Source organism: Abramis brama (genome assembly GCF_963993115.1).
Source record: "Abramis brama genome assembly, chromosome: 9".
Lineage (NCBI taxonomy): Eukaryota > Metazoa > Chordata > Actinopteri > Cypriniformes > Leuciscidae > Abramis > Abramis brama.
The window spans coordinates 38,434,841-38,456,954 of NC_139971.1; the positions used below are offsets into that span (position 1 = coordinate 38,434,841).

General features: G+C 35.2%; 3 protein-coding genes across 28 annotated transcripts in view; 2 read left to right on the top strand and 1 right to left on the bottom strand.

Moving 5' to 3' along the window:
* Positions 1-6,390, top strand: part of plekha7a (pleckstrin homology domain containing, family A member 7a) — a 91,787-nt gene extending 85,397 nt beyond the window's left edge. For all 26 annotated transcript variants that reach the window (XM_084124629.1, XM_084124648.1, XM_084124649.1 and 23 more), the window contains 6 exons: positions 50-135; positions 867-1,085; positions 3,811-3,966; positions 5,640-5,773; positions 5,852-5,982; positions 6,077-6,390. In XM_084124629.1, coding sequence (XP_083980755.1) covers positions 50-135; positions 867-1,085; positions 3,811-3,966; positions 5,640-5,773; positions 5,852-5,982; positions 6,077-6,099 — 749 coding nt within the window. In that variant the 3' untranslated portion in view covers positions 6,100-6,390. The remainder of the gene's footprint in view (positions 1-49; positions 136-866; positions 1,086-3,810; positions 3,967-5,639; positions 5,774-5,851; positions 5,983-6,076) is intronic.
* A 299-nt stretch (positions 6,391-6,689) lies between these two features.
* On the bottom strand, positions 6,690-9,367 carry cUnh11orf58 (chromosome Un C11orf58 homolog). Its single transcript, XM_084124657.1, has 5 exons — positions 9,214-9,367; positions 8,630-8,713; positions 8,460-8,520; positions 7,377-7,486; positions 6,690-7,251 (listed from the first exon to the last, which is right to left on the bottom strand). The coding sequence occupies exons 1-5, from the start codon at positions 9,268-9,270 to the stop codon at positions 7,054-7,056; spliced, it is 510 nt and encodes a 169-aa protein (XP_083980783.1). The 5' UTR covers positions 9,271-9,367; the 3' UTR covers positions 6,690-7,053.
* Positions 9,368-11,062: 1,695 nt separating this feature from the next.
* cd81b (CD81 molecule b) lies at positions 11,063-21,562 on the top strand. Its single transcript, XM_084124658.1, has 8 exons — positions 11,063-11,250; positions 13,251-13,365; positions 18,633-18,730; positions 19,929-20,003; positions 20,097-20,210; positions 20,306-20,407; positions 20,689-20,772; positions 20,879-21,562. The coding sequence occupies exons 1-8, from the start codon at positions 11,185-11,187 to the stop codon at positions 20,939-20,941; spliced, it is 717 nt and encodes a 238-aa protein (XP_083980784.1). The 5' UTR covers positions 11,063-11,184; the 3' UTR covers positions 20,942-21,562.
* Positions 21,563-22,114: the final 552 nt, after the last annotated feature.

Below are 22,114 nucleotides of genomic sequence, written 5' to 3' on the forward strand. Positions count from 1 at the left end.
GATAAAATGCCATTTAACCAATCCCAGTTATATTTTTGTGATCACTTAGGTCTGTCAGGCTCCTCGTCCAGAATAAACCAGTACGGTGTGGCCTTCTGCTCACAGAGGAGAGGAGATTCAGTGTTATCCACAATGGTGAGATTCACAGAAAACCAACATTATTCATTCATTATAGTACAGATCAAATGTTTTTGAAAGTCACTTATGCTCATCAAGCCTGCATTTATTTGATCAAAAATACAGAAAAAAACTGTAATATTGTGAAAAATTATTACAATTTAAAATGATGGTTTTCTATTTTAATATAATTTATTCCTGTGATGCAAAGCTGAATTTTCATCGGCCATGACTCCAGTCTTCAGTGTCACATGATCCTTCAGAAATCATTCTAATATGCTGATTTATTATCAATGTTGGAATCAGTTGTGCTGCTTACAAACTTTTGACCGGTATTGTATTTATATGTAATAAATTATGTAAGTGTATAAAATAATATTTCATGTTAATATTAATTTATATTTTGAATATTTATAAATTAATTAATATATTCACATATTCATTTTTATATATATATATATATATATATATATATATATATATATATATATATATTTTTTTTTTTTAATGTAATTTAATATTTGTATTTAAAATTATGATATTTTCATATTCAACATAAAAATGTTGTTATAATCAAAGTATATAGATCCTGTATGTTATTTCTTTTACCCCCTTTTTTTGTGGTCCTGTAAGCAATGTAACTGTTATCCTTGTGCATTGTGGTACTTTTTCTGAATATTTGAAAGGCCAGATGTAGCATTCTTCAGGCATCAGAATAAGTTCACTCTTTTTTTTCCTGTCTCACGTAGGAGAGACCAAAGAGTGCCTTGGAGCGGCTGTGTTCGGGAGAGTCCCAGCCGGATCACCAGCCTCAGAGAGGGAGGATGAGTGTGGATGAGCAGCTGGAGAGAATGAAGAGGCACCAGAAAGCTTTAGTGCGTGAGCGCAAACGTAACTTGAGTCAGGGTGAGCGACAGCCCGTCGGCTCCCGCGGCCCCACTCGACCCGTCAACTCTGACCCAGGATCCGTACGTTACTCCTTACCCAATAAACACAGGGACCCTCGATATGGCTTTCCCCCATAAGGCCACAAAACACAAAGCTAACATGCTAACACACGTTTTACCCCGTGAACAAAGCACAGCTTTACATTAACAGGCCGTGGGTGGGACGGGGGCTGTGCTGTGGGTGTGTTTAGGGATTGGCCAGAATGTGGACAGGCACATGGAGTTGTTACAGTCCTGCAATGGACTCCTGGCTTTTCCTGCACAGACTTGTGAATATTTGAACGTGAAGAGAAAAGGATAACACTTTCCCTGACTGCCTTTCTGATCTCTCATAATGGATTTTAGAACATTTTTATGCCTGTTTTCTCGAATGTTAATTCACTAAATTATTTATTAAATAATCGGAATATATTTTCTGGAAAAATTTGTAAAGCTATATTTTGTATGAACATATTACGGTGGGAATTACTGATCCTGCTGCCTCGTCTTAACAACAAATTAATTATTGTAATTAACTGGGTATGAAGGTATTTCTGTGTGCAATGACTCTTAATCCTCATCTCCTATAGAAGAAGAAATCAGTGAAGTGCCTCTTCTTTCTAACCTGATCATCCAGCTCCAGCTGAAACACTCTGAGAATGACTTCAAATTAAACTGAGGAGTGCAACCAGTGCCTGCCCACTTTTTAAGCGGCTTTGGTTCCGGAAGGACTTTTCCCATTCATTTTTTGCCATAGGGATTTTTAAAACGTCTGCGTTAAAGAGTTATAAAGCATTGCAAATGACATAATCAAATAAAAAATGATGGATATAGTATATATAAAACTATTGATTTAAAGATGCTGATTGTATATATAGAAACAACATATTTTACATATATATATATATATATATATATATATATATATGAATTCCGCTGTTAAATGCGATTCGTTCAAAAATACATTGAAATAACCTGGGCTGATGGCTTCAACAAAAGCATTTGATTAACAACCTCTTAGCTCACCTTAGGTTTGTCTTGAACGGTTTATACATTATTGTTAAAAATCAATTCCCCTATGGAGAAAATGAATGGGATTTTTACTTCTGGAGCCCGACTGATGAACTCTATTGCCCATATAGTGTGGTGAAACATTGCTGATTGGCCATGAGAGCTTGCACTCATTTAGTCAATTGCTTTGTTTGCTAATTGCTAATGGTAGGAAATTAGCAAGCATTAGTCGGTGGGTCAGAAAGAGTGTTTGGCCCAATCAAACGCTTGACCACCTTTCAATTTACTGTAATCAGAGTAATCAGCAGGAGCTGACTGATATTTGGGTTTTCTTTGCTCAAAATCACCTTTGTCTTTTTTTAAATCATGGTGCATCCAAAGGTATTTTTGTTGCTCACTTGCTCTAAACTATGTCTCTGACTGACTTTTTATTTAATGATTGATTACTTCGATCACATTTTTGCATTCAATCGCATTTCCCAATTGCATTTGGGAAATACTTTAACAATCAAGCACTTAATTCAATTGAAAAGCAATGCAATACTCGGCTCACAAATATTCGTGAGTCATGCTGCCCACTGATTCATGGGACAATTGACACCATTCCAACATTTTTTTTTTATTCAGTTATAACTGATATCATACTAACACCAATTTCAGTTTGGCCAACGAAAAAGTTCACTCGCTTCTCTATAAATTGTGCTGCCAATGAGAAAGGTTACTAACCCTAACCTTTGAGTTACTAACCCTAGTGTCAAACTAACCAACTTGACATAATTATCAATTAATACAACTTTCCTCTAAACCAATAAAATCCCCTATACATTAATGCCTCTGTAGATATTTGGCTGAAATTTCTTCTTTGAAGACTCCATGAAATCAAAATCGCAGTTTGTCTGTTAGCTTTAATGCCATCTATATATTAGTGTACTCTTAAATTTGACTTTCAGCCCAAATGTACAATCTACAGGACAGAAGACTGCACCCATCATGGCATTTCATGGGGTCTTTAACCACACCAGCACCTTCATCACTGTTAGCCTGTTTGTCAGAAGGAAAAAAGAACCATTAAATCACAACTAAACTGTAATAGCAGTAAGAAAATATAATGTACATCAATCCACCAACATCTGCATTTTGAGGTTTGCACTAAAGGCACAAATAAAATGAGAAGTTGTCTAAATGCCTTGTTTTTCATTGCAGTTAACTGACAACTGAGTTGTAGATGGTATCCTCTTAAGTTGAGAGTGAGAATGAATGGATGGTTTTGCATGATCGTTTAATTGTTCATGTTGATTGTAAGCTGTTATGCATGGTTAGATGTGTTCAACTACAAAGTTCCACAGCATGTTGTAATTTGGTGATGGGTTTGATTTGTAACTGTGACACAATAATGCCTGTAAGTAAATAACTGTTTTTCCCCCTTTTATTTTCCTGTCTCTTCAGGCTTAAATGTAAGTGCAGGAGAACTATACAAGCATACAAATGGCTGCCAGACAGACTTTACTTACTCTCATTTGATTTCCCACAAACTGTTAACTACAGACATTACAAAAAGCTTGTTTGAACCAGTTGATCTGCCAACCATTTATAATTTCACAATTGATATCAGTCCCCTAGTCACTTTGTGATATGGCAAAGATATTGTGTGTCTGACCCATATTAGGTTTTAAATCCAGTATCAAGGCTAATTTCCAGAGGAATTGTGTAGTGTGTGTTGCCTAAATATTGTATATTGTTGTCTTCGCCCTAGTAGGGATGGGAAAAAGTCATTGATTTGCAGCGACCGAAACAGACCTTACTCGCCAAATCTCAGCGGCCGGCATCGGATGAATGGCTGACGGTTGAGGCTCGGCCAATGAGCGAACAGGAGCTGGAGCATGTGGACTTTGAGTTCGATCTTACCCAAGAGGTACTTCAAATTTTAGTTATGTTTGCTTGCATCCAGTGCTCGCATGTTTAAAACCAAATTCACCTGATTCAAGCAGTTCAATCCTTCCCCGCTGGATTTAACCCTGTATAGAGCCTGACTTTAAAAGTTTGCATATGTGTTTTTTTGTTGAGTATCATATGTGATAGATCAGGCTTCTATGGCTGATATAATAGGAATACAAAGCTCATACTTTGTATGAGAAAAAAAACACCTCAATTTTATTCAGACGCCCAAACTAACTAAGAATATGAAATCTGGTGCATTTATCATAAATATCAGCAAATGCACCAGATTTCATATTCTTAGTTAGTTTGGGGCGTCTGAATAAAATTGAGGTGTTTTTTATGATATTTGTTCAAAAATTAAGATGAAATCCTGATAACTTGTAAAGTTAGAAATCCTGATAACATAAAATGCTTATAAATATCAGTTATCACTCTATATTTTCCAGTAATATGTCTTTATGATGATATTTAAATGCTTAGTTTTATGATCAAAGATCTATTCTGTAGTTTAATTGTGGTGGCAAAACATGCAATGCAATGATGATTCAGAGATTTCCAAATAAACGTTCCTCAAAAGCCTGATGTATCATATTTGATATATTTTAGCATTATTTTTTCCTAAAAACATATTTATAGGTAATTAAGTAACTGAGTTTCTTCAGTCCAGTAAGTGTTTGTTTTGAAATATTACGTTATTTTTACATTTACTTTATAAAAAAAATTCACAGCAAAAAGGCACGTGAACCAGGACCTGAAGGAGGACGATTTCTGTATTATTTACTACAAGACCTTTTATTTGCTAAAGCAATATAAACTATAAAACAGACGACAGTTTGTCAGTGGAGGTTTGATCATGTTTATATATGTGCATCCACATATATGATACAGTAGGATTTATAGTGTTCAATTATAGTTAATTATAACTAATAAGTTATTGAGATCTTGATTTGAGATAAACCCTGTTGATTCCTCTGTTTTTACAGCCAGTGTTGGGGAAAGTTACTTTTAAAAGTAATGCATTACAATATTGCGATACGCCCTAAAAAAGTAATTAATTGCATTGGCTTGCATATTTGTCTTTTAATAAGAATAAAAAGTAAGGTTTTGGCAAATGTTAAGGCCCTTTCACACCATAAGTGAAATGAATAAGCCTCGGCTGAAGGAAATGCAAATTCACATCTGTACAGTAGAGGGCGCCGCTCAAACAAGCCTTTCAGCTGTGCTGCCTTTCTGGATTGCAGAGGAAAAAAAGTCACTTTTACTCCAGACATAAAAACAAACAAAAATTAAACATAAATGTGATGTATATGTAAAATCATTTTTGCTTATTAGTATGGTTGAATTGGATCATCGAAGGTCGGCAGCAAAGACAGTGGTTAATAAAGTGAGATTAAATACATAAAGTATACCTGTATTATTTAATTATTGAAGGTGGACAGAATTATTGAAGGAGGACAAAATAGCTGTCAGTCAATAAATGGGAAAACAAACTTGCATCACTTGTTTGAAAAAGTAACTTAGATGTAAATTTAAAAGTAATGTGTTACTAGAACTTGCAAAAAGTAATCTGATTACATAACGCGCGTTACTTGTAATGCATTACCCCAACACTGGTCACGGCTGAACTTACCCCCTGTCCCGCCTCAGCTGTCTACACCACAGAAGGTGCCCATCCCAAAGCGACTCATGGACGTGGAGTCAGATGAAGAGCTGACTCCAGAAGAGAAGGAGGTTCGTTCTCGCACCGTAGCAAAGATAAAAAGCCTTCTGTCGAAGTCGAGGTACGCTGGAAAAATAAGATGCAAACATGTAACTGGACTATGTGCTTAGATGTTGAGTCTTCCGTTGTGACGTTTCAGCTCGAAGTCTGTGGATGCAGAGCAGATCGATTTCACTGAGCTGGATAATGCTCTTCATCATCAGGAGAGGATCATGAGCGTTCCTCGTGCTCTCGCCACAGAGGCCTCCATCAAGAGGAAGCAGGTCATAGGTGAGACATCTGCCAACGCCGGGAATATTGAACATTTTATCATACACAATAATGTCCTGACGTTTTAAAGTAATTTTAATGTTTTGTTTTGCAGCCAAAGCCATGTCCGAGAGCTAAATTGTGTTGATACGCTTCCTTGGGAATCCAAAGAACAATATTTTTGTGGGGGGTTTTTGTACCAAATATTTATAATTCACATTCTATTATTCAGGTTATCTGATGTTCAGAACGTTTTATATGTTTTTATTCATTTTACTGGTCAATGCCAGCTACGGTTTCAATATTATAACATCGAAAATGGTTTATTTTGCATGACGATATGTTTTGTTAAAATGTAATTGTGTACTTAATTGTTTGCTGTGTTATGTATTTTAATAAATACTATTAAAGGTACCTTTGATTGTAAAATACTTGCAGTGTTTCTATTCTGAAAAACTCAAGTAAGCTGTCATCTTCCATGTTATTTGAGTCATCATTAAAAATCATAATTTTAATATTTTGAAAGACAATAGAGAGCTCATGCTCTAAATAAAGTATGTCACAAAGTTATTACACTTTTTATATGTCCCTTTTCATCATTTTAAAACAGCACTTCCAGATACACCATTATTCAATTATTCAACTTCTAAATTCTCTAATTTCATAATTGTTTGCAGGCAATATATATATATATATATACACACACACGGAAAGTTTTATAATCACAATCACAGAATAATTTTTTCTCTTTATTGATATTCATACATTGACTTAATACACACAATGGACATTTTGTCTGCAATTTAATGCATCTCAGTTTCACAATAACCTCAGTTTCTGCTCATCCTCGTGTTTATACTGTATGAAATTTCAAGGGCTGAGTAGACTGAGACCGGATTTCCTTTCTTGAAGGAACTATTTATTTAATTTGTAGAGAAGAAACAGTTCTCAACAAGTTCAAGCAAGTCCAAATAACATGGCACAGACGTAATTACATTTTTTTTTTAAATCCATTTTGGATCCATTCACTCTCAATCGATTACTGGAACATTTTGGGAGATAAAAAAAAACAACAACAACGAAAAAAACCATTTATGTGGCTTTTACAAATGCCATTTTAAAAGTTTTTTTCTTGTCCTCTGAGTCTGTGTGCTCCTCCTGTTTCTTGAGCTCTGTGTTAGAAGGGGTTTTCTCTTCCTTGAGTGGTTCTGATGGTTGTTCACTGGCCTCTTCTGAACCGTCCGGCTTCTCTGGCACAGCAGCGCTCGGACTCACAGCGGGGGGGTCGGGCTGTGAAGAGGAAGCACAGCAGTTCACAACAAATCACAAAACATTTGCTCACATTCTACAATTCCCAACATGAAAATCTCAAGTATCAACATTATTTCACACCACAGCTTATAAGAGTCTCAGACCTCACTAAAGCCCAGGCCACAGTGTCTCCTGTTCCTCCCTGACATCTTCCCATCCAGACCCTGTTGGTACTGGTGTTCAAGCTCTGCGTTAATCTTCTGATCCTCTGACCCTACAGACACACAAACAAATACAATATAACATCATTACAAACGATAAAAGGCCATCATACTTGTTAGCATTTGCCCATATCAATTTTTATTGCTATATCAGCATCAAAGCAAAAATGGCAAAAAGTATACCATATATATATATACAGTAGTCAACATTTGAAATGAATCAAAAAAGTTCATCAAAGTTGTCCTAAGACAAGAACGGGTATTGTTCAATATTGATGTATAACTTTGATGAAAGGTTTTGATCCACTTCAAATGTTGACTACTGTATGTTTATATATATATATACATACATACATACATGTATGTATATAGATATATAGTATATACTGTATACACACCTATGTATATTAATTTCTGTATATTTAGAATTGTTCTATTCAAAGAATGGCAAAAATACACACACACATATATATATACATATACATATATACATATACATATATATATATATATATATATATATATATATATATATATATATATATATATATACACACACACACACACATTACTCATTATATATATATATTACTCATATATATAATGAGTGTGTGTATTTTATGCCATTTTTGCTTTAATGCTGATGATATAGCATCAAATAGAAACATAGCATTGATAGAATTTCAAGCATTTTCACATAACAATAAAATGTCTCCCTCATGGTTTGTTTCACACAGCGTATATCAATAAGAAACTGGAATAAGATAGTTGTTTTATATTTTACAAGTGTACACTGCATTGTAACGTAGTCCTGTGTGCACAGTAAATGACAGAACATTACCGGTGCTTGGTCTAAAGGTCAGAGCATGTTCTCTAAAGCTGCACTGTAGGGAAAAGGATATGCGGCGTTAGGATGTCATCTGATCCAGCCCCCATAAAACCGGGGATTTTGAAGTGTCTCATCCAGCACAATAGGAGACTGCAATCACTTTCCAGCAACCCTTCACTTCCACCCTAGAGACTCACCGCTGCGGAAATGGGACGTTGACTTGTGATCCCCAATAACAAGGCGTCCAGTGTGCTCTTTCTGCCAATGCATGAAAACATTTGAAGCAAGAATGTGTGATGTTCAGGTTCGAATTAGTTAATAATTGTTTGAAACAGTTGAGATGATTTAATAACAGAAAGAAATGTACCTTTCCTGCTCCCATCAGCCTCAAAAACTTCTGCTTCCTTTCGTCTGTCCCTAAATCTGCCGATGTCCATTTTGTGGATCCTGTCTGCATTAACAGGTTAAAACAGATTCAGTTGATTCATTAGTGTTATTGAAAAGCACTTTAAAATTAGTTCTAATAATAATAATAAAAAAATGAAAACATATATATATATATATATATATATATATATATATATATATATACACACACACACACACACACACACACACACACACATATATATATATATATATATATATATATATATATATATAAAAAAACGTTTATCTATGAATGCAGAAAATGCTTAACATATCACCTGGAACTGAATTATCCACAGTAGCTACAGTAGTTATGCAAATTTATTTATAGCCAAAGCAGAATAAAGTACCAAAGAGGCAGATAATCCACTAGTAAGATGCATGTGTAACTCCTTTGGCACACGACTAACATTTAAAAATAGTTGCAACCCACTGCTAACAATCTGCTAACATTTCTGGTACACCAAAATGCCAGATCTGCTGTAGTTAATTCAAAAATACATGCTGATGGAAATCACATACTTCATCTGGAGATGCGGGTCGTTTTGTGCCTTTACATTTTTCGTCTGAAGAACTCATTATCAAGGGTTTTGAACAACAGTGGTCAAATCAACCACTGCCTGCCTGCTTCACCGTTTAACTAGCATAGCAGCTAGCAGCTATCGAGAACCTGCGCGCAATGCATCTTGGAAGTTGTAGTTACAACGACGCAAAATCGAGTCTACGAGGCTATAAATAACTTTTATCCTATTGTTTTGTGTGTTTGTTTTCAACAAACCAATTGACCATATCCATCATATAGACAGCATAGTTGAAACCTAGTTGATTTTTGGTCTTCAAAAATATGAGCTTTTTTGTGTAGCCTATTTCACAATAAGGGACTGTCTATAATGCATGGGACTTGTAGTTGTATTGTATTATTGTCTTATTTTAATGGACTTTTGGGGTGATTTTAGTATGTTTATATGTAACGTACTATATATCTTCCCCTTGTCTCTATTTTTTGCGTGGGTTCAGAGTATTTATTTTTTCCCGACATTAATTTCACACGTCTAGTACAATTATGTGGTTTTGTTTTAATAATACAGTGTATACTTTTTTCTTGATATAGGCTACCCCGAAAGAATGGAAGTGGAATGTGACAACATGCCCCATCGGTGGGGCACATTGTAACATGACCATATGACAGCTTAAAATGCTATCTGATCTAATAAAAAAATATATATACAAGACAAACTAAAATATTTTCTCAATTAAATACAATTATTAACTTTTTCATATAAAATAATGGCATTTTTTAATAATTAAAAATAAAATAATTTTTGAGTTTGACAACGAACACACCGGAAAACACTGCTATACAAAATATAGTTCAAAACATAATAATAGTTAATAATTTCCGAACATTGACTCTCAGTTTTTATTCACCTTTTTCTCATGTTTTCTCAATAGAATTCATAAAAGTATCAAATAGAATAGCATAGTTCTAATAGGGGCACATTATAACGGTGTTACAATGCACTGCATTTAAACTCTGCTAGTGTCTTCTGCTAGTTAGCGAAGCAGTAAATAACCATATCAACTGTTAAATAACATATTGGAGATTAAAATAATATCAGATTTGTCTAATTTAAAATAAACACCAAAACTAGAGATTAAAAAATAACTTAAGTAAGAAATTTACTTTTGCTATGGTTAAATAAATGTTCAGTGATATCTTCCAAAGATTTCTGAATTTTGGCGGATTTTTTTTTTCTCTATATAGTGTTGATATGGCAACTAGTAAATACACTAAGTAAATGCTAGCATGTGTGGAAGTATTTAAAACAAGTGTGTTAGCCCCGCGTTAGGCTGTGCCTCGCTCTCCCCGTATACTTAAGAATTTTGTTTAGGCCTAGCCTTCATGTAATAATTTTTTGATCAACACGTTGTTAGAAATTTTTTAATTGTTGTAAAGGAGGTAACTTTTTTAAATTCACTTTTTTTTTTTTTAAGAAGTAGGCCTAAATGGTAGGCTAAATGTTGCAAACAGATTAAATAGGGGTTCGTTTTTATGGAGAATAGAGACTATAAATTATAATATAAAACAGAGATTATACAAATTATCAAATAAAATATAGAGAATATGTTATTCATTATAATGTAAATTATATACAAATGTGCCAGTTTGTACCAACTGATGTGAATTTAGATTCGTCATGCATTGCCGTTTAATCAATTAAAACATGGTTTTTATATATATGTAAATGTGGGGCTGAGCTTGGCACGGGATGCATCTCTCTCTCTCTCTCTGTATCTCTCTCTCTCTCTCTCTCTCTCTTCTGGCTCAGTGCGTTAATATAAGCACATGAGCTCGTGTGTAGTCTAGTCTCAGAGATCCGGTCTGCCTGCACTTCCACTCAAAACCATCTGTGGAACAGAGACTGACACTCATCTTCCTCATCTTCCTCCACACCAGCATCATTTCAGCGCCTGCTTCGACGACATCAAGCCATGGCTGTTACCGGCTGCTCTCAGTGCATCAAATATATGCTTTTCTTCTTAAACTTCATTTTCTGGGTAAGTTTGCTTGTTTACCAATATTATTTTTAGCGTTCCTTGTACTGCTATTGAAAAAGTCTAAAGCAATCCTATAGCTAACAAAAACACCTTCAAGTAAGACCTTTTTGCTAATGTTCCCATGATGAAGTTATGACAACGTTATTTCTGAATGTTCTCTGTCCAGTTTTTACTTTCAATCGTTAAGGAAACACTTTGGGAACGTTACTTTGGAATGTTCTCTTAAGTTTCTAAAACAAGTAACTTAGTAGCTAAAAAATAAAATAAAGTAACATTTAAAACGTTCAACTAAAACCTTTCAGGAAAAAAGGGTTGTAAACGATATATAGCTAAGTAATGTTTTTGTGCTAATGTTTTGAGAGCATGATAAAGACCAGATAACTTCGAACAAACAATTTGCCATAAGGTTGTAGCCAAAAGTTCTGAGAATTTTCCCTGTTTTATCATGAAAGGAAAAAGAAAAAGTTTTTTTATGGTATTACACATTTATATCATATTGATATTTGTTATTACTAATATAATGTAAAATACTACTGTCACACTGTAAAACACTATATATAAACAAACTTGTAATATTGATTGTTCCTGAGTTAAATTAATCCAAAGGTCCTGATTTAAGTCAAGTCTTCAGAGCAGAAAAGCAAAAATGTTCTGACTCTAAACAATCGTCACATCTGAAGTGATTCGATTTTTTCCACAGTGTTTTTTTGTTTGTTGTTGTTGTTGTTGTTTGTTTTATGTGTTGTCTGATTTCTGCAATAAGGCACTGACTGGATTTGAGTTGTAAATTCAAAGATGAAAATTTTGTCATTATCATTATTATTTTGAAGAATATCCATGCTGCTGTTTTACAGAATCAAATAATGCCCCCAAAAAAAAAAAAAAATAGTGTTTGAGTTTAAGGACATTTAAAACACATACCTGTACATTAACTGGACTAAATAATAACTGGATGTCATGTCATAGATAATTTGGCGTTTGCATGCATAGTTTCTTTTGCATCTCACAGTCAGTTAAATAGTGTAGTCAGAGTTTGTCTTGCGTTCCTAGACATGAATAAAATATGTGTCCCTCCAGAGAGCCTCCTGTAGAATGAGGGTTAGCTGTGGTTTTGCTATATTTTTACACTCTATAATTATGTCCATGTGCTTTAGGGACATGAATACACCTTAAAATAACTGAAGCAAATACGAAAGAGAGAATCACAGGCACACATGTTGTTTTAGTAAATTTAGTTGATAATAATGGTGTGCACACACACACACACACACACACACACTCATATATGCTGCGATATCTTCATAAAATGTTGACATACAGTCTGCTGTGATTAAAACATCACATGATGTTCAAACAATGATATCATAGAGTCAAACTAATTATGCGTTTTGATGTCAAATTAGCATTTAGCAGCAAGACAAACATTTTGGAATAACATTCATTACTGGAAATAAATGATGTTTACCGCATTCTAAGTTGTTCAAAAACTAAAACTGAAGATCACGTAATTTTCTGACTCATCTTGATAAAAGTCTACTTCCCACTGCTGCAAATTTAAATTCATGTTTTCATCCAAGACCTTCAGCTTTCACGAGAATGATGTTGTGTGATATCACATCCACAGCGCCAATCCCACACTCTCTCGAGATGCGTATTGTTTCCTGTCATTGTACTTTACATGCTGCCAACACAAAAATATATCTGCCTGACTTCCACAATTCTCTGAGTGAAGCTGCCGCTTCCTGAATTACAAAAAAATAAACAAACAGAAGGTATCACAGCAGACTGAAGAGGACCCACACCCTTTTTTTTTTGTGCGTGAATAACACCAAACCTGTCAGATGTTTCTTCCCCAAATGCAGGAAGAAATAACCTCTGGAATGACCTCCGGAAAAAGAATCGAAACAAACATTTCTGGGTGATGACAGTCTGTTGAATTTCAGTATTTAAATAGTGAAATGTACGCTCTGTTTTTCTCTTTGGTCTTCTCTTATTTTTAGCTGGCTGGTGGTGTGATTTTGGGTGTAGCTCTATGGCTTCGCCATGACAGTCAGACCAGTAACCTCCTAATGCTCCAGTTTGAAGGAACTCAAGCACCAGGAACCTTTTATATCAGTAAGTGACTTCCGCTCACACACTACAGCTGGCTATGCCATTGATGACAAAGTTCTAATTATTAAAGGGGTGGTATAATGCCCTTTTCACAAGATGTAAAATAAGTCTCTGATGTCCCCAGAGTGTGTATGTGAAGTTTTAGCTCAAAATGCCCCACAGATATTTTTATATAGCATGTTAAAATTGTCACTTTTTAAGGGTGAGCAAAAATGCACCGTTTTTGTGTCTGTCCCTTTAAATGCAAATGAGCTGCTGCTCCCGGCACAGGGGGCGGAGCTACAACAGCTTGTGTCCTGAAAATTTCAAAAACTGTTTTGTTTATGTTTAAATTTATGTAGCTGATGTGGAGTTAACTATCTTCTAGTCATTGATTAGCATATTCTGTCATGATAATCTATAAATCGCGTTCCGGGGGCGGGGTTTATGTAAATTTTAGGGTTAGTGATGTCACTAACCCGGGAGGAATGTTGTGTAGTCCCTACCAGCCGTTTGTTGTAGTCCTAAAAAAGCAATTTCTTTAAAAGCAAATATCTCCCTTTGCTTTGAACTTTGAGCATTGTGACTTTGCAGATGTTCTTTATGCTCAAACAGCAACATTACACACTAACTACAGTTAAAAAAGTCATAATCAACCACCCCTTTAAGTTCAATTATAAATACCTAGTTTTGTTCCAATTATCCAACCTTGTTATTTAAACTAGCCACCCAAACATTGCCATCATGAGCATCTGATAGTAACTAACAACCATCGTTTAGAATAGAATTGTGTTATTCATTCTAATTTTGGGTCTTTATTTACCTATGTTTTATTATTATATATAATCCTGTACAATGTTGTTAAAATTAGGGAGCAGAATATTTTAAATTATTATAATAAATTATTATTATGCTCACAACAAAAACGCAGACAAAACAAAAAAGGACAAAACAGAGATGCAGAACAACTGAAGGACATGTACAGCATAAACAAACAATTCATAATCAAGTAAACATAACAGTATTTCAACAGGAAATGCATTGAAAATGTATAAACTTGCATATGTCCTTTATGTGAGCTAAGGGATAATCTACGGCTAGCTATGCATTAAATGATTTTAATGAACGACGTGGAGGAAAAGAACCACTGTTATTGATGTTTGCAGTGCAATACTTGACTGAAAGGACAAAAATTATGGTTATTTTGAATTATGGTCAGTTACGGCATTCTGCCTGCTTTAAATCAGACACAGAGATCAAGTAGTGCTGTAAGATTACATTTATTTGAATTAATTGTTGAGAGAGAATGTGTGATGAGAGATGCGTGTGTGAATTACCTGAGTCTGTTCAGCATCTCTCTCTATTAACAATAAAGCTGTGAGTTGAACCACTTCAAAACCAGCGATGTTACTCCTGTTGCTGAGAAATATAATGTAGCGATTCAGTAGCTAAGCTACTTTATTAATAAAATTCACAGGGCAGAGTTTGGTAACAAGTTTCTGTGCTGATAAATGTTTCTGTGTGTCGAGTTACGTGTGTGTGTGTTTCAATGAAAACAGCGTATTAATATAGAACAGTGACTGGATTTTAATGCACGCCTTCCAGCCAATCAGAATCGAGTATTCAGACAGACCATGGTATAATAATAGTTTGTTAAAGTTGGCATGAAATGGAAGTTGCGAGTCTTTTCTGCCCTATTGTGTCCTTATTTCTTCACTAATCTAGATTATGAGGGCACATGAATTTTTAAAAAATGATGTTTTGCACAGTTAAATCATTTATAATAAATCCTTTGTTTATGACTTTGCATAATCAGGAAGCCTTTGCACTAAGAACTTTGAGAAACAATTACTCCTGAAATAGAGGTGCATCTCCTTAAAAGATGGAAGGAAGAGGGAAAGCTGGACTTTGACAGGGCCACTTAATCACTTCGTGTGTACGTGTGTGTTTAAACAACTAATATGATGGCATCAGCGCATTATCGTTGCATAAGAGCTTTGATCCTCCATAGTCAGATGATGGAGTCATGTTGTCGTTCCTGTATTTTCTTTAATAACACTTTATTTGACTGTTTTCACATGAAGTCAGTGATTCTACAGACACACCCACAGGGTGTTTTAAAAGAACCAGGGAAAGACTAAAAGTGACCACAGGGCGTGTTCATACTCCACCCGTGCACACACACACACACACACACACTCATGTTTACACACTTAACCACAGCAGATGCACACAGAGTTCAGTGGCACAAGCTCAGCTTGTTGTGGGCACTAGCGTAGAGTTAGCGGCCATTCATTTTTGTAGAAACCATGGGGTTGTCTCTCTCCACTCAGTATAAGTACATGTAGGAGCAAGAGCTCCGCCTGTTCCTTTTTATAGCAGCAACAACCTTTTCTGATTAAAGAAGTTTAAAGGGTTGTTGGTCTGGCCCACCCAGAGAAAGAAGAGAGAGATGAAGAGTTCTTCTCCCACTGCTCCTGAACATCCGTGTAATTGAAAAAGCCCAGCTCATGTGCCCGTTACACCACAAATTAGAATGAGCAGTGCTTGGGTTCGCTCAAGTGCCGGTTAAACAACCCTAAAAATATGTTCAAGCCCGGCCGCCCCAGCAAATCATTACAGCTTAGAGAGAAATCTGGCTGGAGAATACACTAAAATCCCTAAATATAAGTTTTAAACAGAGAGTGGAGCTTGAGCAGCAGCGAGGGCAGTGTGTTTTGAGCAATGAAATAAATCTAAAAGAGGATACATCATCATATAGACTACTTGTATCATATTAAAGAGGATGTAGTATATACATTATATAGGCCTACACAATCTTTTTAAGACTAAAACGTAACGTAAGTCTAACGTAAGTCTTTCATTTATCTTGAAACACAAATGAAGATCTTTTTGATGAAATATGAGAGTTTTCTGTCCCTCCATTGACAGCTACGCAACTACCACTTTGATGCTTCAAAAAGTTCATAAAGAGATCGTAAAACTAATCCTTATGAATTGAGCGGTTTAGTCCAAATTTTCTGAAGAGACTCGATCACTTTATATGATGAACAGATTTAATTTAGGCTTTTATTCACATATTCATCAACTCACACATCAGTTGTGGTAAACGGAAGCTCAAGCATGTTCGCTTGACGTGCGAGAACCAATGAGGTTCATTCTCGTGTTACGCATCACGTTTGAGCTTCAGCAAGAACCAATGAGGTTCGTTCTCGCAGGTTCGGTTGAGCTTCTGTTTATGTTCGCTGATCAATGTTTATATGTGGATAAAAGACTGAATTAAATCTGTTCATCATATAAAGCGATAGTGTCTCTTCAGAAACTAAACCACTCAATTCATATAGATTAGTTTTATGATCTCTTTATGAACTTTTTGAAGCATCAAAGTTTCAGTTAGCTGTCGATGGAGTGAGAGAAAGCTCTCAGATTTCATCACAAAGATCTCCATTTGTCTTCCAAAGGTTTGAAACGACATGAGGATGAGTAATTAAAGACAAAGTGTTCATTTTTGGATGAACTATCCCTTTAAGTCCTATCTATATAAATTTAAACTATAATACATTTTCATTCAATTGCAATTAACATTAAAGGGATAGTTCGCCCAAAAATGATATTTAAGCCATGATTTACTCACCCTCAAGCCGTTCGAGATGCATATGTCAATCTTTTTTCAGACGAACACATTTTCAGTTATTTTAGAAAATGTCTCAGACCTTTCAGTGGTTATAATGTGAAGCAATGGGGTCCAGCTGATTCAAGTCGCAAAATGTGCATGCATCCTTCACAAAAATAATCCATCCGGCTCCAGGGGGATAAACGAAGGCCTTCTGAGGGTAATCCGTGCGGTTTTGTCGTAAAAATATACATATTTAAAACTTTATAAACGAAAATAACTGGCTTCCGGTGGCGGTTGGCACGCGTTCATGGAGATGAATGACGTCGTGACGTAGAGCGAACGTAGAGTTTTGTTTTGCTCTGCTCTCTGGCTGCGCTGTCACGCTCGTTCTACGTCACGACGCTTCCTGCGCTACGTCCTACGTCATAAGCCAGCAACCATCTCCATGAACGCGCACCGACCGCCACCGGAAGCCAGTTATTTTCGTTTATAAAGTTTTAAATATGTATATTTTTACGACAAAACTGCACGGATTACCCTCAGAAGGCCTTCGTTTATCCCCCTGGAGCCGGATGGATTATTTTTGTGAAGGATGCATGCACATTTTCCGACTTGAATCAGCTGGACCCCATTGCTTCACATTATAACCACTGAAAGACCTAAGACATTTTCTAAAATAACTGAAAATGTGTTCGTCTGAAAAAAGATTGACATATGCATCTCGAACGGCTTGAGGGTGAGTAAATCATGGCTTAAATATCATTTTTGGGCGAACTATATAGAGAAGTTAAGTCTCTAAAAACATTACATTCGGTTTGCATATTCTTTTAAAGTATTTTAGTATATAGATAGAGTATATATTAGGACTGTGGAGTATAAGTGTAATTTTTCAAAAGGGAAGCCAAAAATGTGGGGTTTTTTTCTATTTTTTAACATACTGGAATATTCAACAGTGCGGGTGTTGCCACTTTAATTCTTTGGTTTAGGGGTTTAGAACAAACTCCCTAAACTTTAGTATGAGCAGTAATAATAATGATACATTTACAGAGATGTTTTCCATGTGTTTAGAGTCAGTTGTGTTTTCAGATGCTGTTGTGTGAGTCTAATGGGCACAGAAAGCAAGTCTGGCTCTATGTGGAAGTTTCCTGTTTAAAGTAGATCTTCCTATGCCTGTTTATAGCTTGTATGGTAACATGCTCTTTTACCTGTAAGTCTGAGCCTGAGATGTTGTTTTTGCAGTGTTTAAAGCTACTGTTATGGTACTGTAAGTCAGACAGGAAAACTACTCAGTGGCTTTTTTTAGTTTTTGCCTCTGAATTCCACAGAGCAAAGTGACACATAAAAAAGAGGACTAGACTTTACCAGCTCAACATTGACAGTTAGTCAGTGCATTATTTTATTTATCATTAGGATGAAGGCTATATACTCCACATACAGTAGTTTTAAATGCAATCACAAATAGGGTTCAAATTTGAGGTAATGTTCAACACAGCTGCACACATGCCATCTAGTGGCAAAATATTGCATTAGCCAGTTACAAAATCACAATACCTGTTCATAAATATGAATGAGGAATGAGTCCTCTAGAAACTGTGTGAACATGTGTAATTAATGTGAATCTCTAAATGTTTGATGTCAGGATCATATGCATACATTATCTGTGTTTCTCTTTCAGGTGTGTATGTTCTCATAGCGATTGGGGCCGTAATGATGTTTGTGGGATTCCTCGGCTGCTATGGAGCTATTCAGGAATCTCAATGTCTCCTAGGAACGGTGGGTTTTACTCAACTCACACTGTTCATTCTGCATGCCTTTAATAGATTTACCATTCATCTTCAAAAGACCTTTACAAGAGCTGCGGTTTAATTACTCAAAACCAGTGCATTTTGCATTAATCTCTTGTACACTTTACTTTAAGCATTATTTATTACTTTAGAAAAGAATATACTTAAATGCAAACTGAATATAATGTTTTTGGACACTTAACTGCATTACAGTTAAATTAAAATGTAGCAAACACTTTACAATAAGGTTTCATTTGTTATCATTATAGTTAACTACATTAGTTAATATGGACTAACAATGAACAATACTTCTACAGCATTTATTAATCTCAGTTAATGTTAATATCAACATTTAGCCTATTACTATTTTATCAAAAGTTGTATCTGTAAACTCCATGGTTAACACTAGTAAATGCACTGTGAACTAACATAAACATTAATATTTTTAATACCGAACATTAACAAAGGCTAATAAATGTTGTAAGAATATATTGCTCATTGTTAACAATTGAGACCTTATTGTAAAGTGTTACCAAAATGTGTTATAGTTTACATTAATATTAAATGCAATTAGCAGAATTTTAGAGGTCTGTGAAACCGGGGGTATATGTATAATTCATAATTATTCATAATTACGTTAAAGTGGTTAAAGTGTAGTGCTAAGTACTGACAATCAAACTAAAATATATATAATTCCTATTGAATCAGATAATTAAATGTATTTGTAATTACACATTTGTAATGATAATGTTGCAATTTAGTACATTTATTTTAAAGTATTTTAACTTTAAATGTAATATATCAAATAATCAAACAAGTTGCGGTTAGTATTAGGTAGTATTACGTTTTTAATAAATTATTAAAACATAATAATTCAAAATGTGCCTAAAATGTAAACGTAAAACTATTCTTTTTACTTTATGACAAAGTGCACTATTTAACAGTCATGAAAATGTAAACTTAAGTGGCCATTTGCACGTTCAGTTTTAAAAAAAAACATACTTTTAAGATTTAAAGTACACTACAAGTACTCATTCAATACAATTAAGCACGCTTCTTTTTCACAACAAGGGTTGTGCTGTTTAGTCATAATATTTTAATGATTTTTAAAGGAAAAACCATACAGTCTACCTTCCTATTCCAGTACTTCTTTCTTCATCACACATTTTTGTCTTTTTCTCCCTCAGTTCTTCACATGTTTAGTGATCCTCTTCGCCTGTGAGGTGGCAGCAGGAATATGGGGCTTTATTAACAGGGACACGGTATGTCTACACACACACATACACTCAAAGAGTCTGTCTGTATGTTAACACCTTCATTTTGAGAGCGTCACTCTCCTCTTTCTGTCCGTCCAGATCTCCACTGAGCTCATTAACTTCTATGATACTGCATACATTAAAGCTGTGGATCCTGTGGAGACAACATCCAAACAGGCAGCTTCCAAAATCCTGGAGGTCTTCCATGACACAGTGAGTTTCCAAAATCAGTTCTCTCATCAAAACTCCTCTGTTTGTGCCAGTTAATAATCCCTATCCCATCTTTTTCACACTCTCTCAATATCTAGCTCGAGTGCTGTGGTAAAGGGGATGATAATGCACTTTTCACAGCTGTCCAGGCCTCTGTGTGTCCCAAGAAGACCAACCCAGTCGACCTGCTCATCTCTCAGGTATCTGTTGGATGTAGTGTCAACAAAAAACATGACATTTGTATATAACAAATATTTCTATGGTAAAGCAACATCTAAACATTTGACCAGTGTGGCTCACAAAACACTTTTTATTGTGGTGGCATTGGCCGATTTACTACACATTAACTAGGAATTAAATATTTTGGGTGAGTTACTACATTTCACAGACATGCAACTGAGTTCTGATGTTCCAACAAACTGTTGTGACAATTGCACTTACAGTTTAGAGAATGCTAAGACTGTTTTGATTGAAATTCCAGAGTTGCCACACGAAGCTAAGGGACCTGTTCTCTGAGAAACTCCATGTCATTGGATTGGCCGCCCTAGTGATCGCTGTCATTATGGTGAGAATGTACACACATGCACAATTACAGACTTGTACTATGAATAACTCACCGCCCCTCCCAAAATTTCCCTGTGTGTATAATTTCCTCTCTGCTTGGCGTCCAGGTTTTTGAGATGATCTTCACCATGGTCCTCTGCTGTGCAATCCGCAATGCTCCTGCATACTGAGTTGCTGGATGAAGACCAGGTTGATCAACAATGTTCGATGTTCTGATGGGCAGGAGGCCATTTCACTTTTGCATTCCCTCTCTTTTCAAGTTCAGATGTCCAAACACTGAACATTGATCCCTGTGTTTGTAGAGAGGACTTTTTAAGTGAATGCACACCGAACACTATAATAAATAAACCAATAACTGATATCAGGGAAGAGGAATAATGTGATTGACAGTAATATGGATAACATTGCTATTATGTATTGTTTTACTTTTATTTAATCAGTTTATTAGATAACTCTTACATTGCTCTTATGGCCTATTTTCAACTTTAAGTAGTAAAAGTGCTTCAATGCACTTACAATTTAGTTTGTGTATGTATGTATGCTTGTTTGTGAAGTAAATCAATGTGATGTTTATTGAGAGATAACCTATGAATCTATGAGTCAATTTGTATCTTGCATATCACTGTGCAACAATGCATTTGATTTCATTAGTGGCCCTTATGATGACGGCATGATAATCTAATGATTTAAACCTAAATCAAATAAATCATTACTCAATGAGCCCATACTTTTTTATTTTGGGGACATTCAGTTTATTTCTAATAAATCTAAAATAAAAAAATTCTGCCAAATTATTGTGTCATGAATGTTGTGTTAGTAATGTATTGAATAAGGGCCGGGGCCCCTTTAGGTTGGGGAGGCGGGTGTGTGTCACCGTGCGGCCTAGTGTGCTTGGACCAAAATCGTACTTTATTTGAAGCATATTTGCATAAATGTTTAAGGCAAATAAATTACTGTACTTGTATTCCAATGTGAAGACTGTAGAAATAGAATGTACAGACAGATAGATAGATTATGATGGCGTTGATCAAAGAAAACTGCACTGTTGCTTTAAAAACAATGTTTGCAAGATTCAAAAGATAGATAGATAGATAGATAGATAGATAGATAGATAGATAGATAGATAGATAGATAGATTATGATGGCGTTGATCAAAGAAAACTGCACTATCGCTTTAAAAACAATGTTTGCAAGATTCAAAAGATAGATAGATAGATAGATAGATAGATAGATAGATAGATAGATAGATAGATAGATAGATAGATTGATTGATTGATTATGATGGCGTTGATCAAAGAAAACTGCACTATCGCTTTAAAAACAATGTTTGCAAGATTCAAAAG

Coding starts and splice junctions, on each gene's coding strand:
- cUnh11orf58 (XM_084124657.1), bottom strand. CDS start 9,270: ATGAGTTCTTCAGACGAAAAATGTAAAGGCACAAAACGACCCGCATCT. Junction 7,487..8,459: donor AACGTCCCATTTCCGCAGCG/GTGAGTCTCTAG, acceptor GTGTGTCTGTAG/GGTCAGAGGATCAGAAGATT. Junction 7,252..7,376: donor GTGGCCTGGGCTTTAGTGAG/GTCTGAGACTCT, acceptor TCCTCTTCACAG/CCCGACCCCCCCGCTGTGAG.
- cd81b (XM_084124658.1), top strand. CDS start 11,185: ATGGCTGTTACCGGCTGCTCTCAGTGCATCAAATATATGCTTTTCTTC. Junction 20,004..20,096: donor GCTTTATTAACAGGGACACG/GTATGTCTACAC, acceptor CTGTCCGTCCAG/ATCTCCACTGAGCTCATTAA. Junction 20,211..20,305: donor TGGAGGTCTTCCATGACACA/GTGAGTTTCCAA, acceptor CTCAATATCTAG/CTCGAGTGCTGTGGTAAAGG.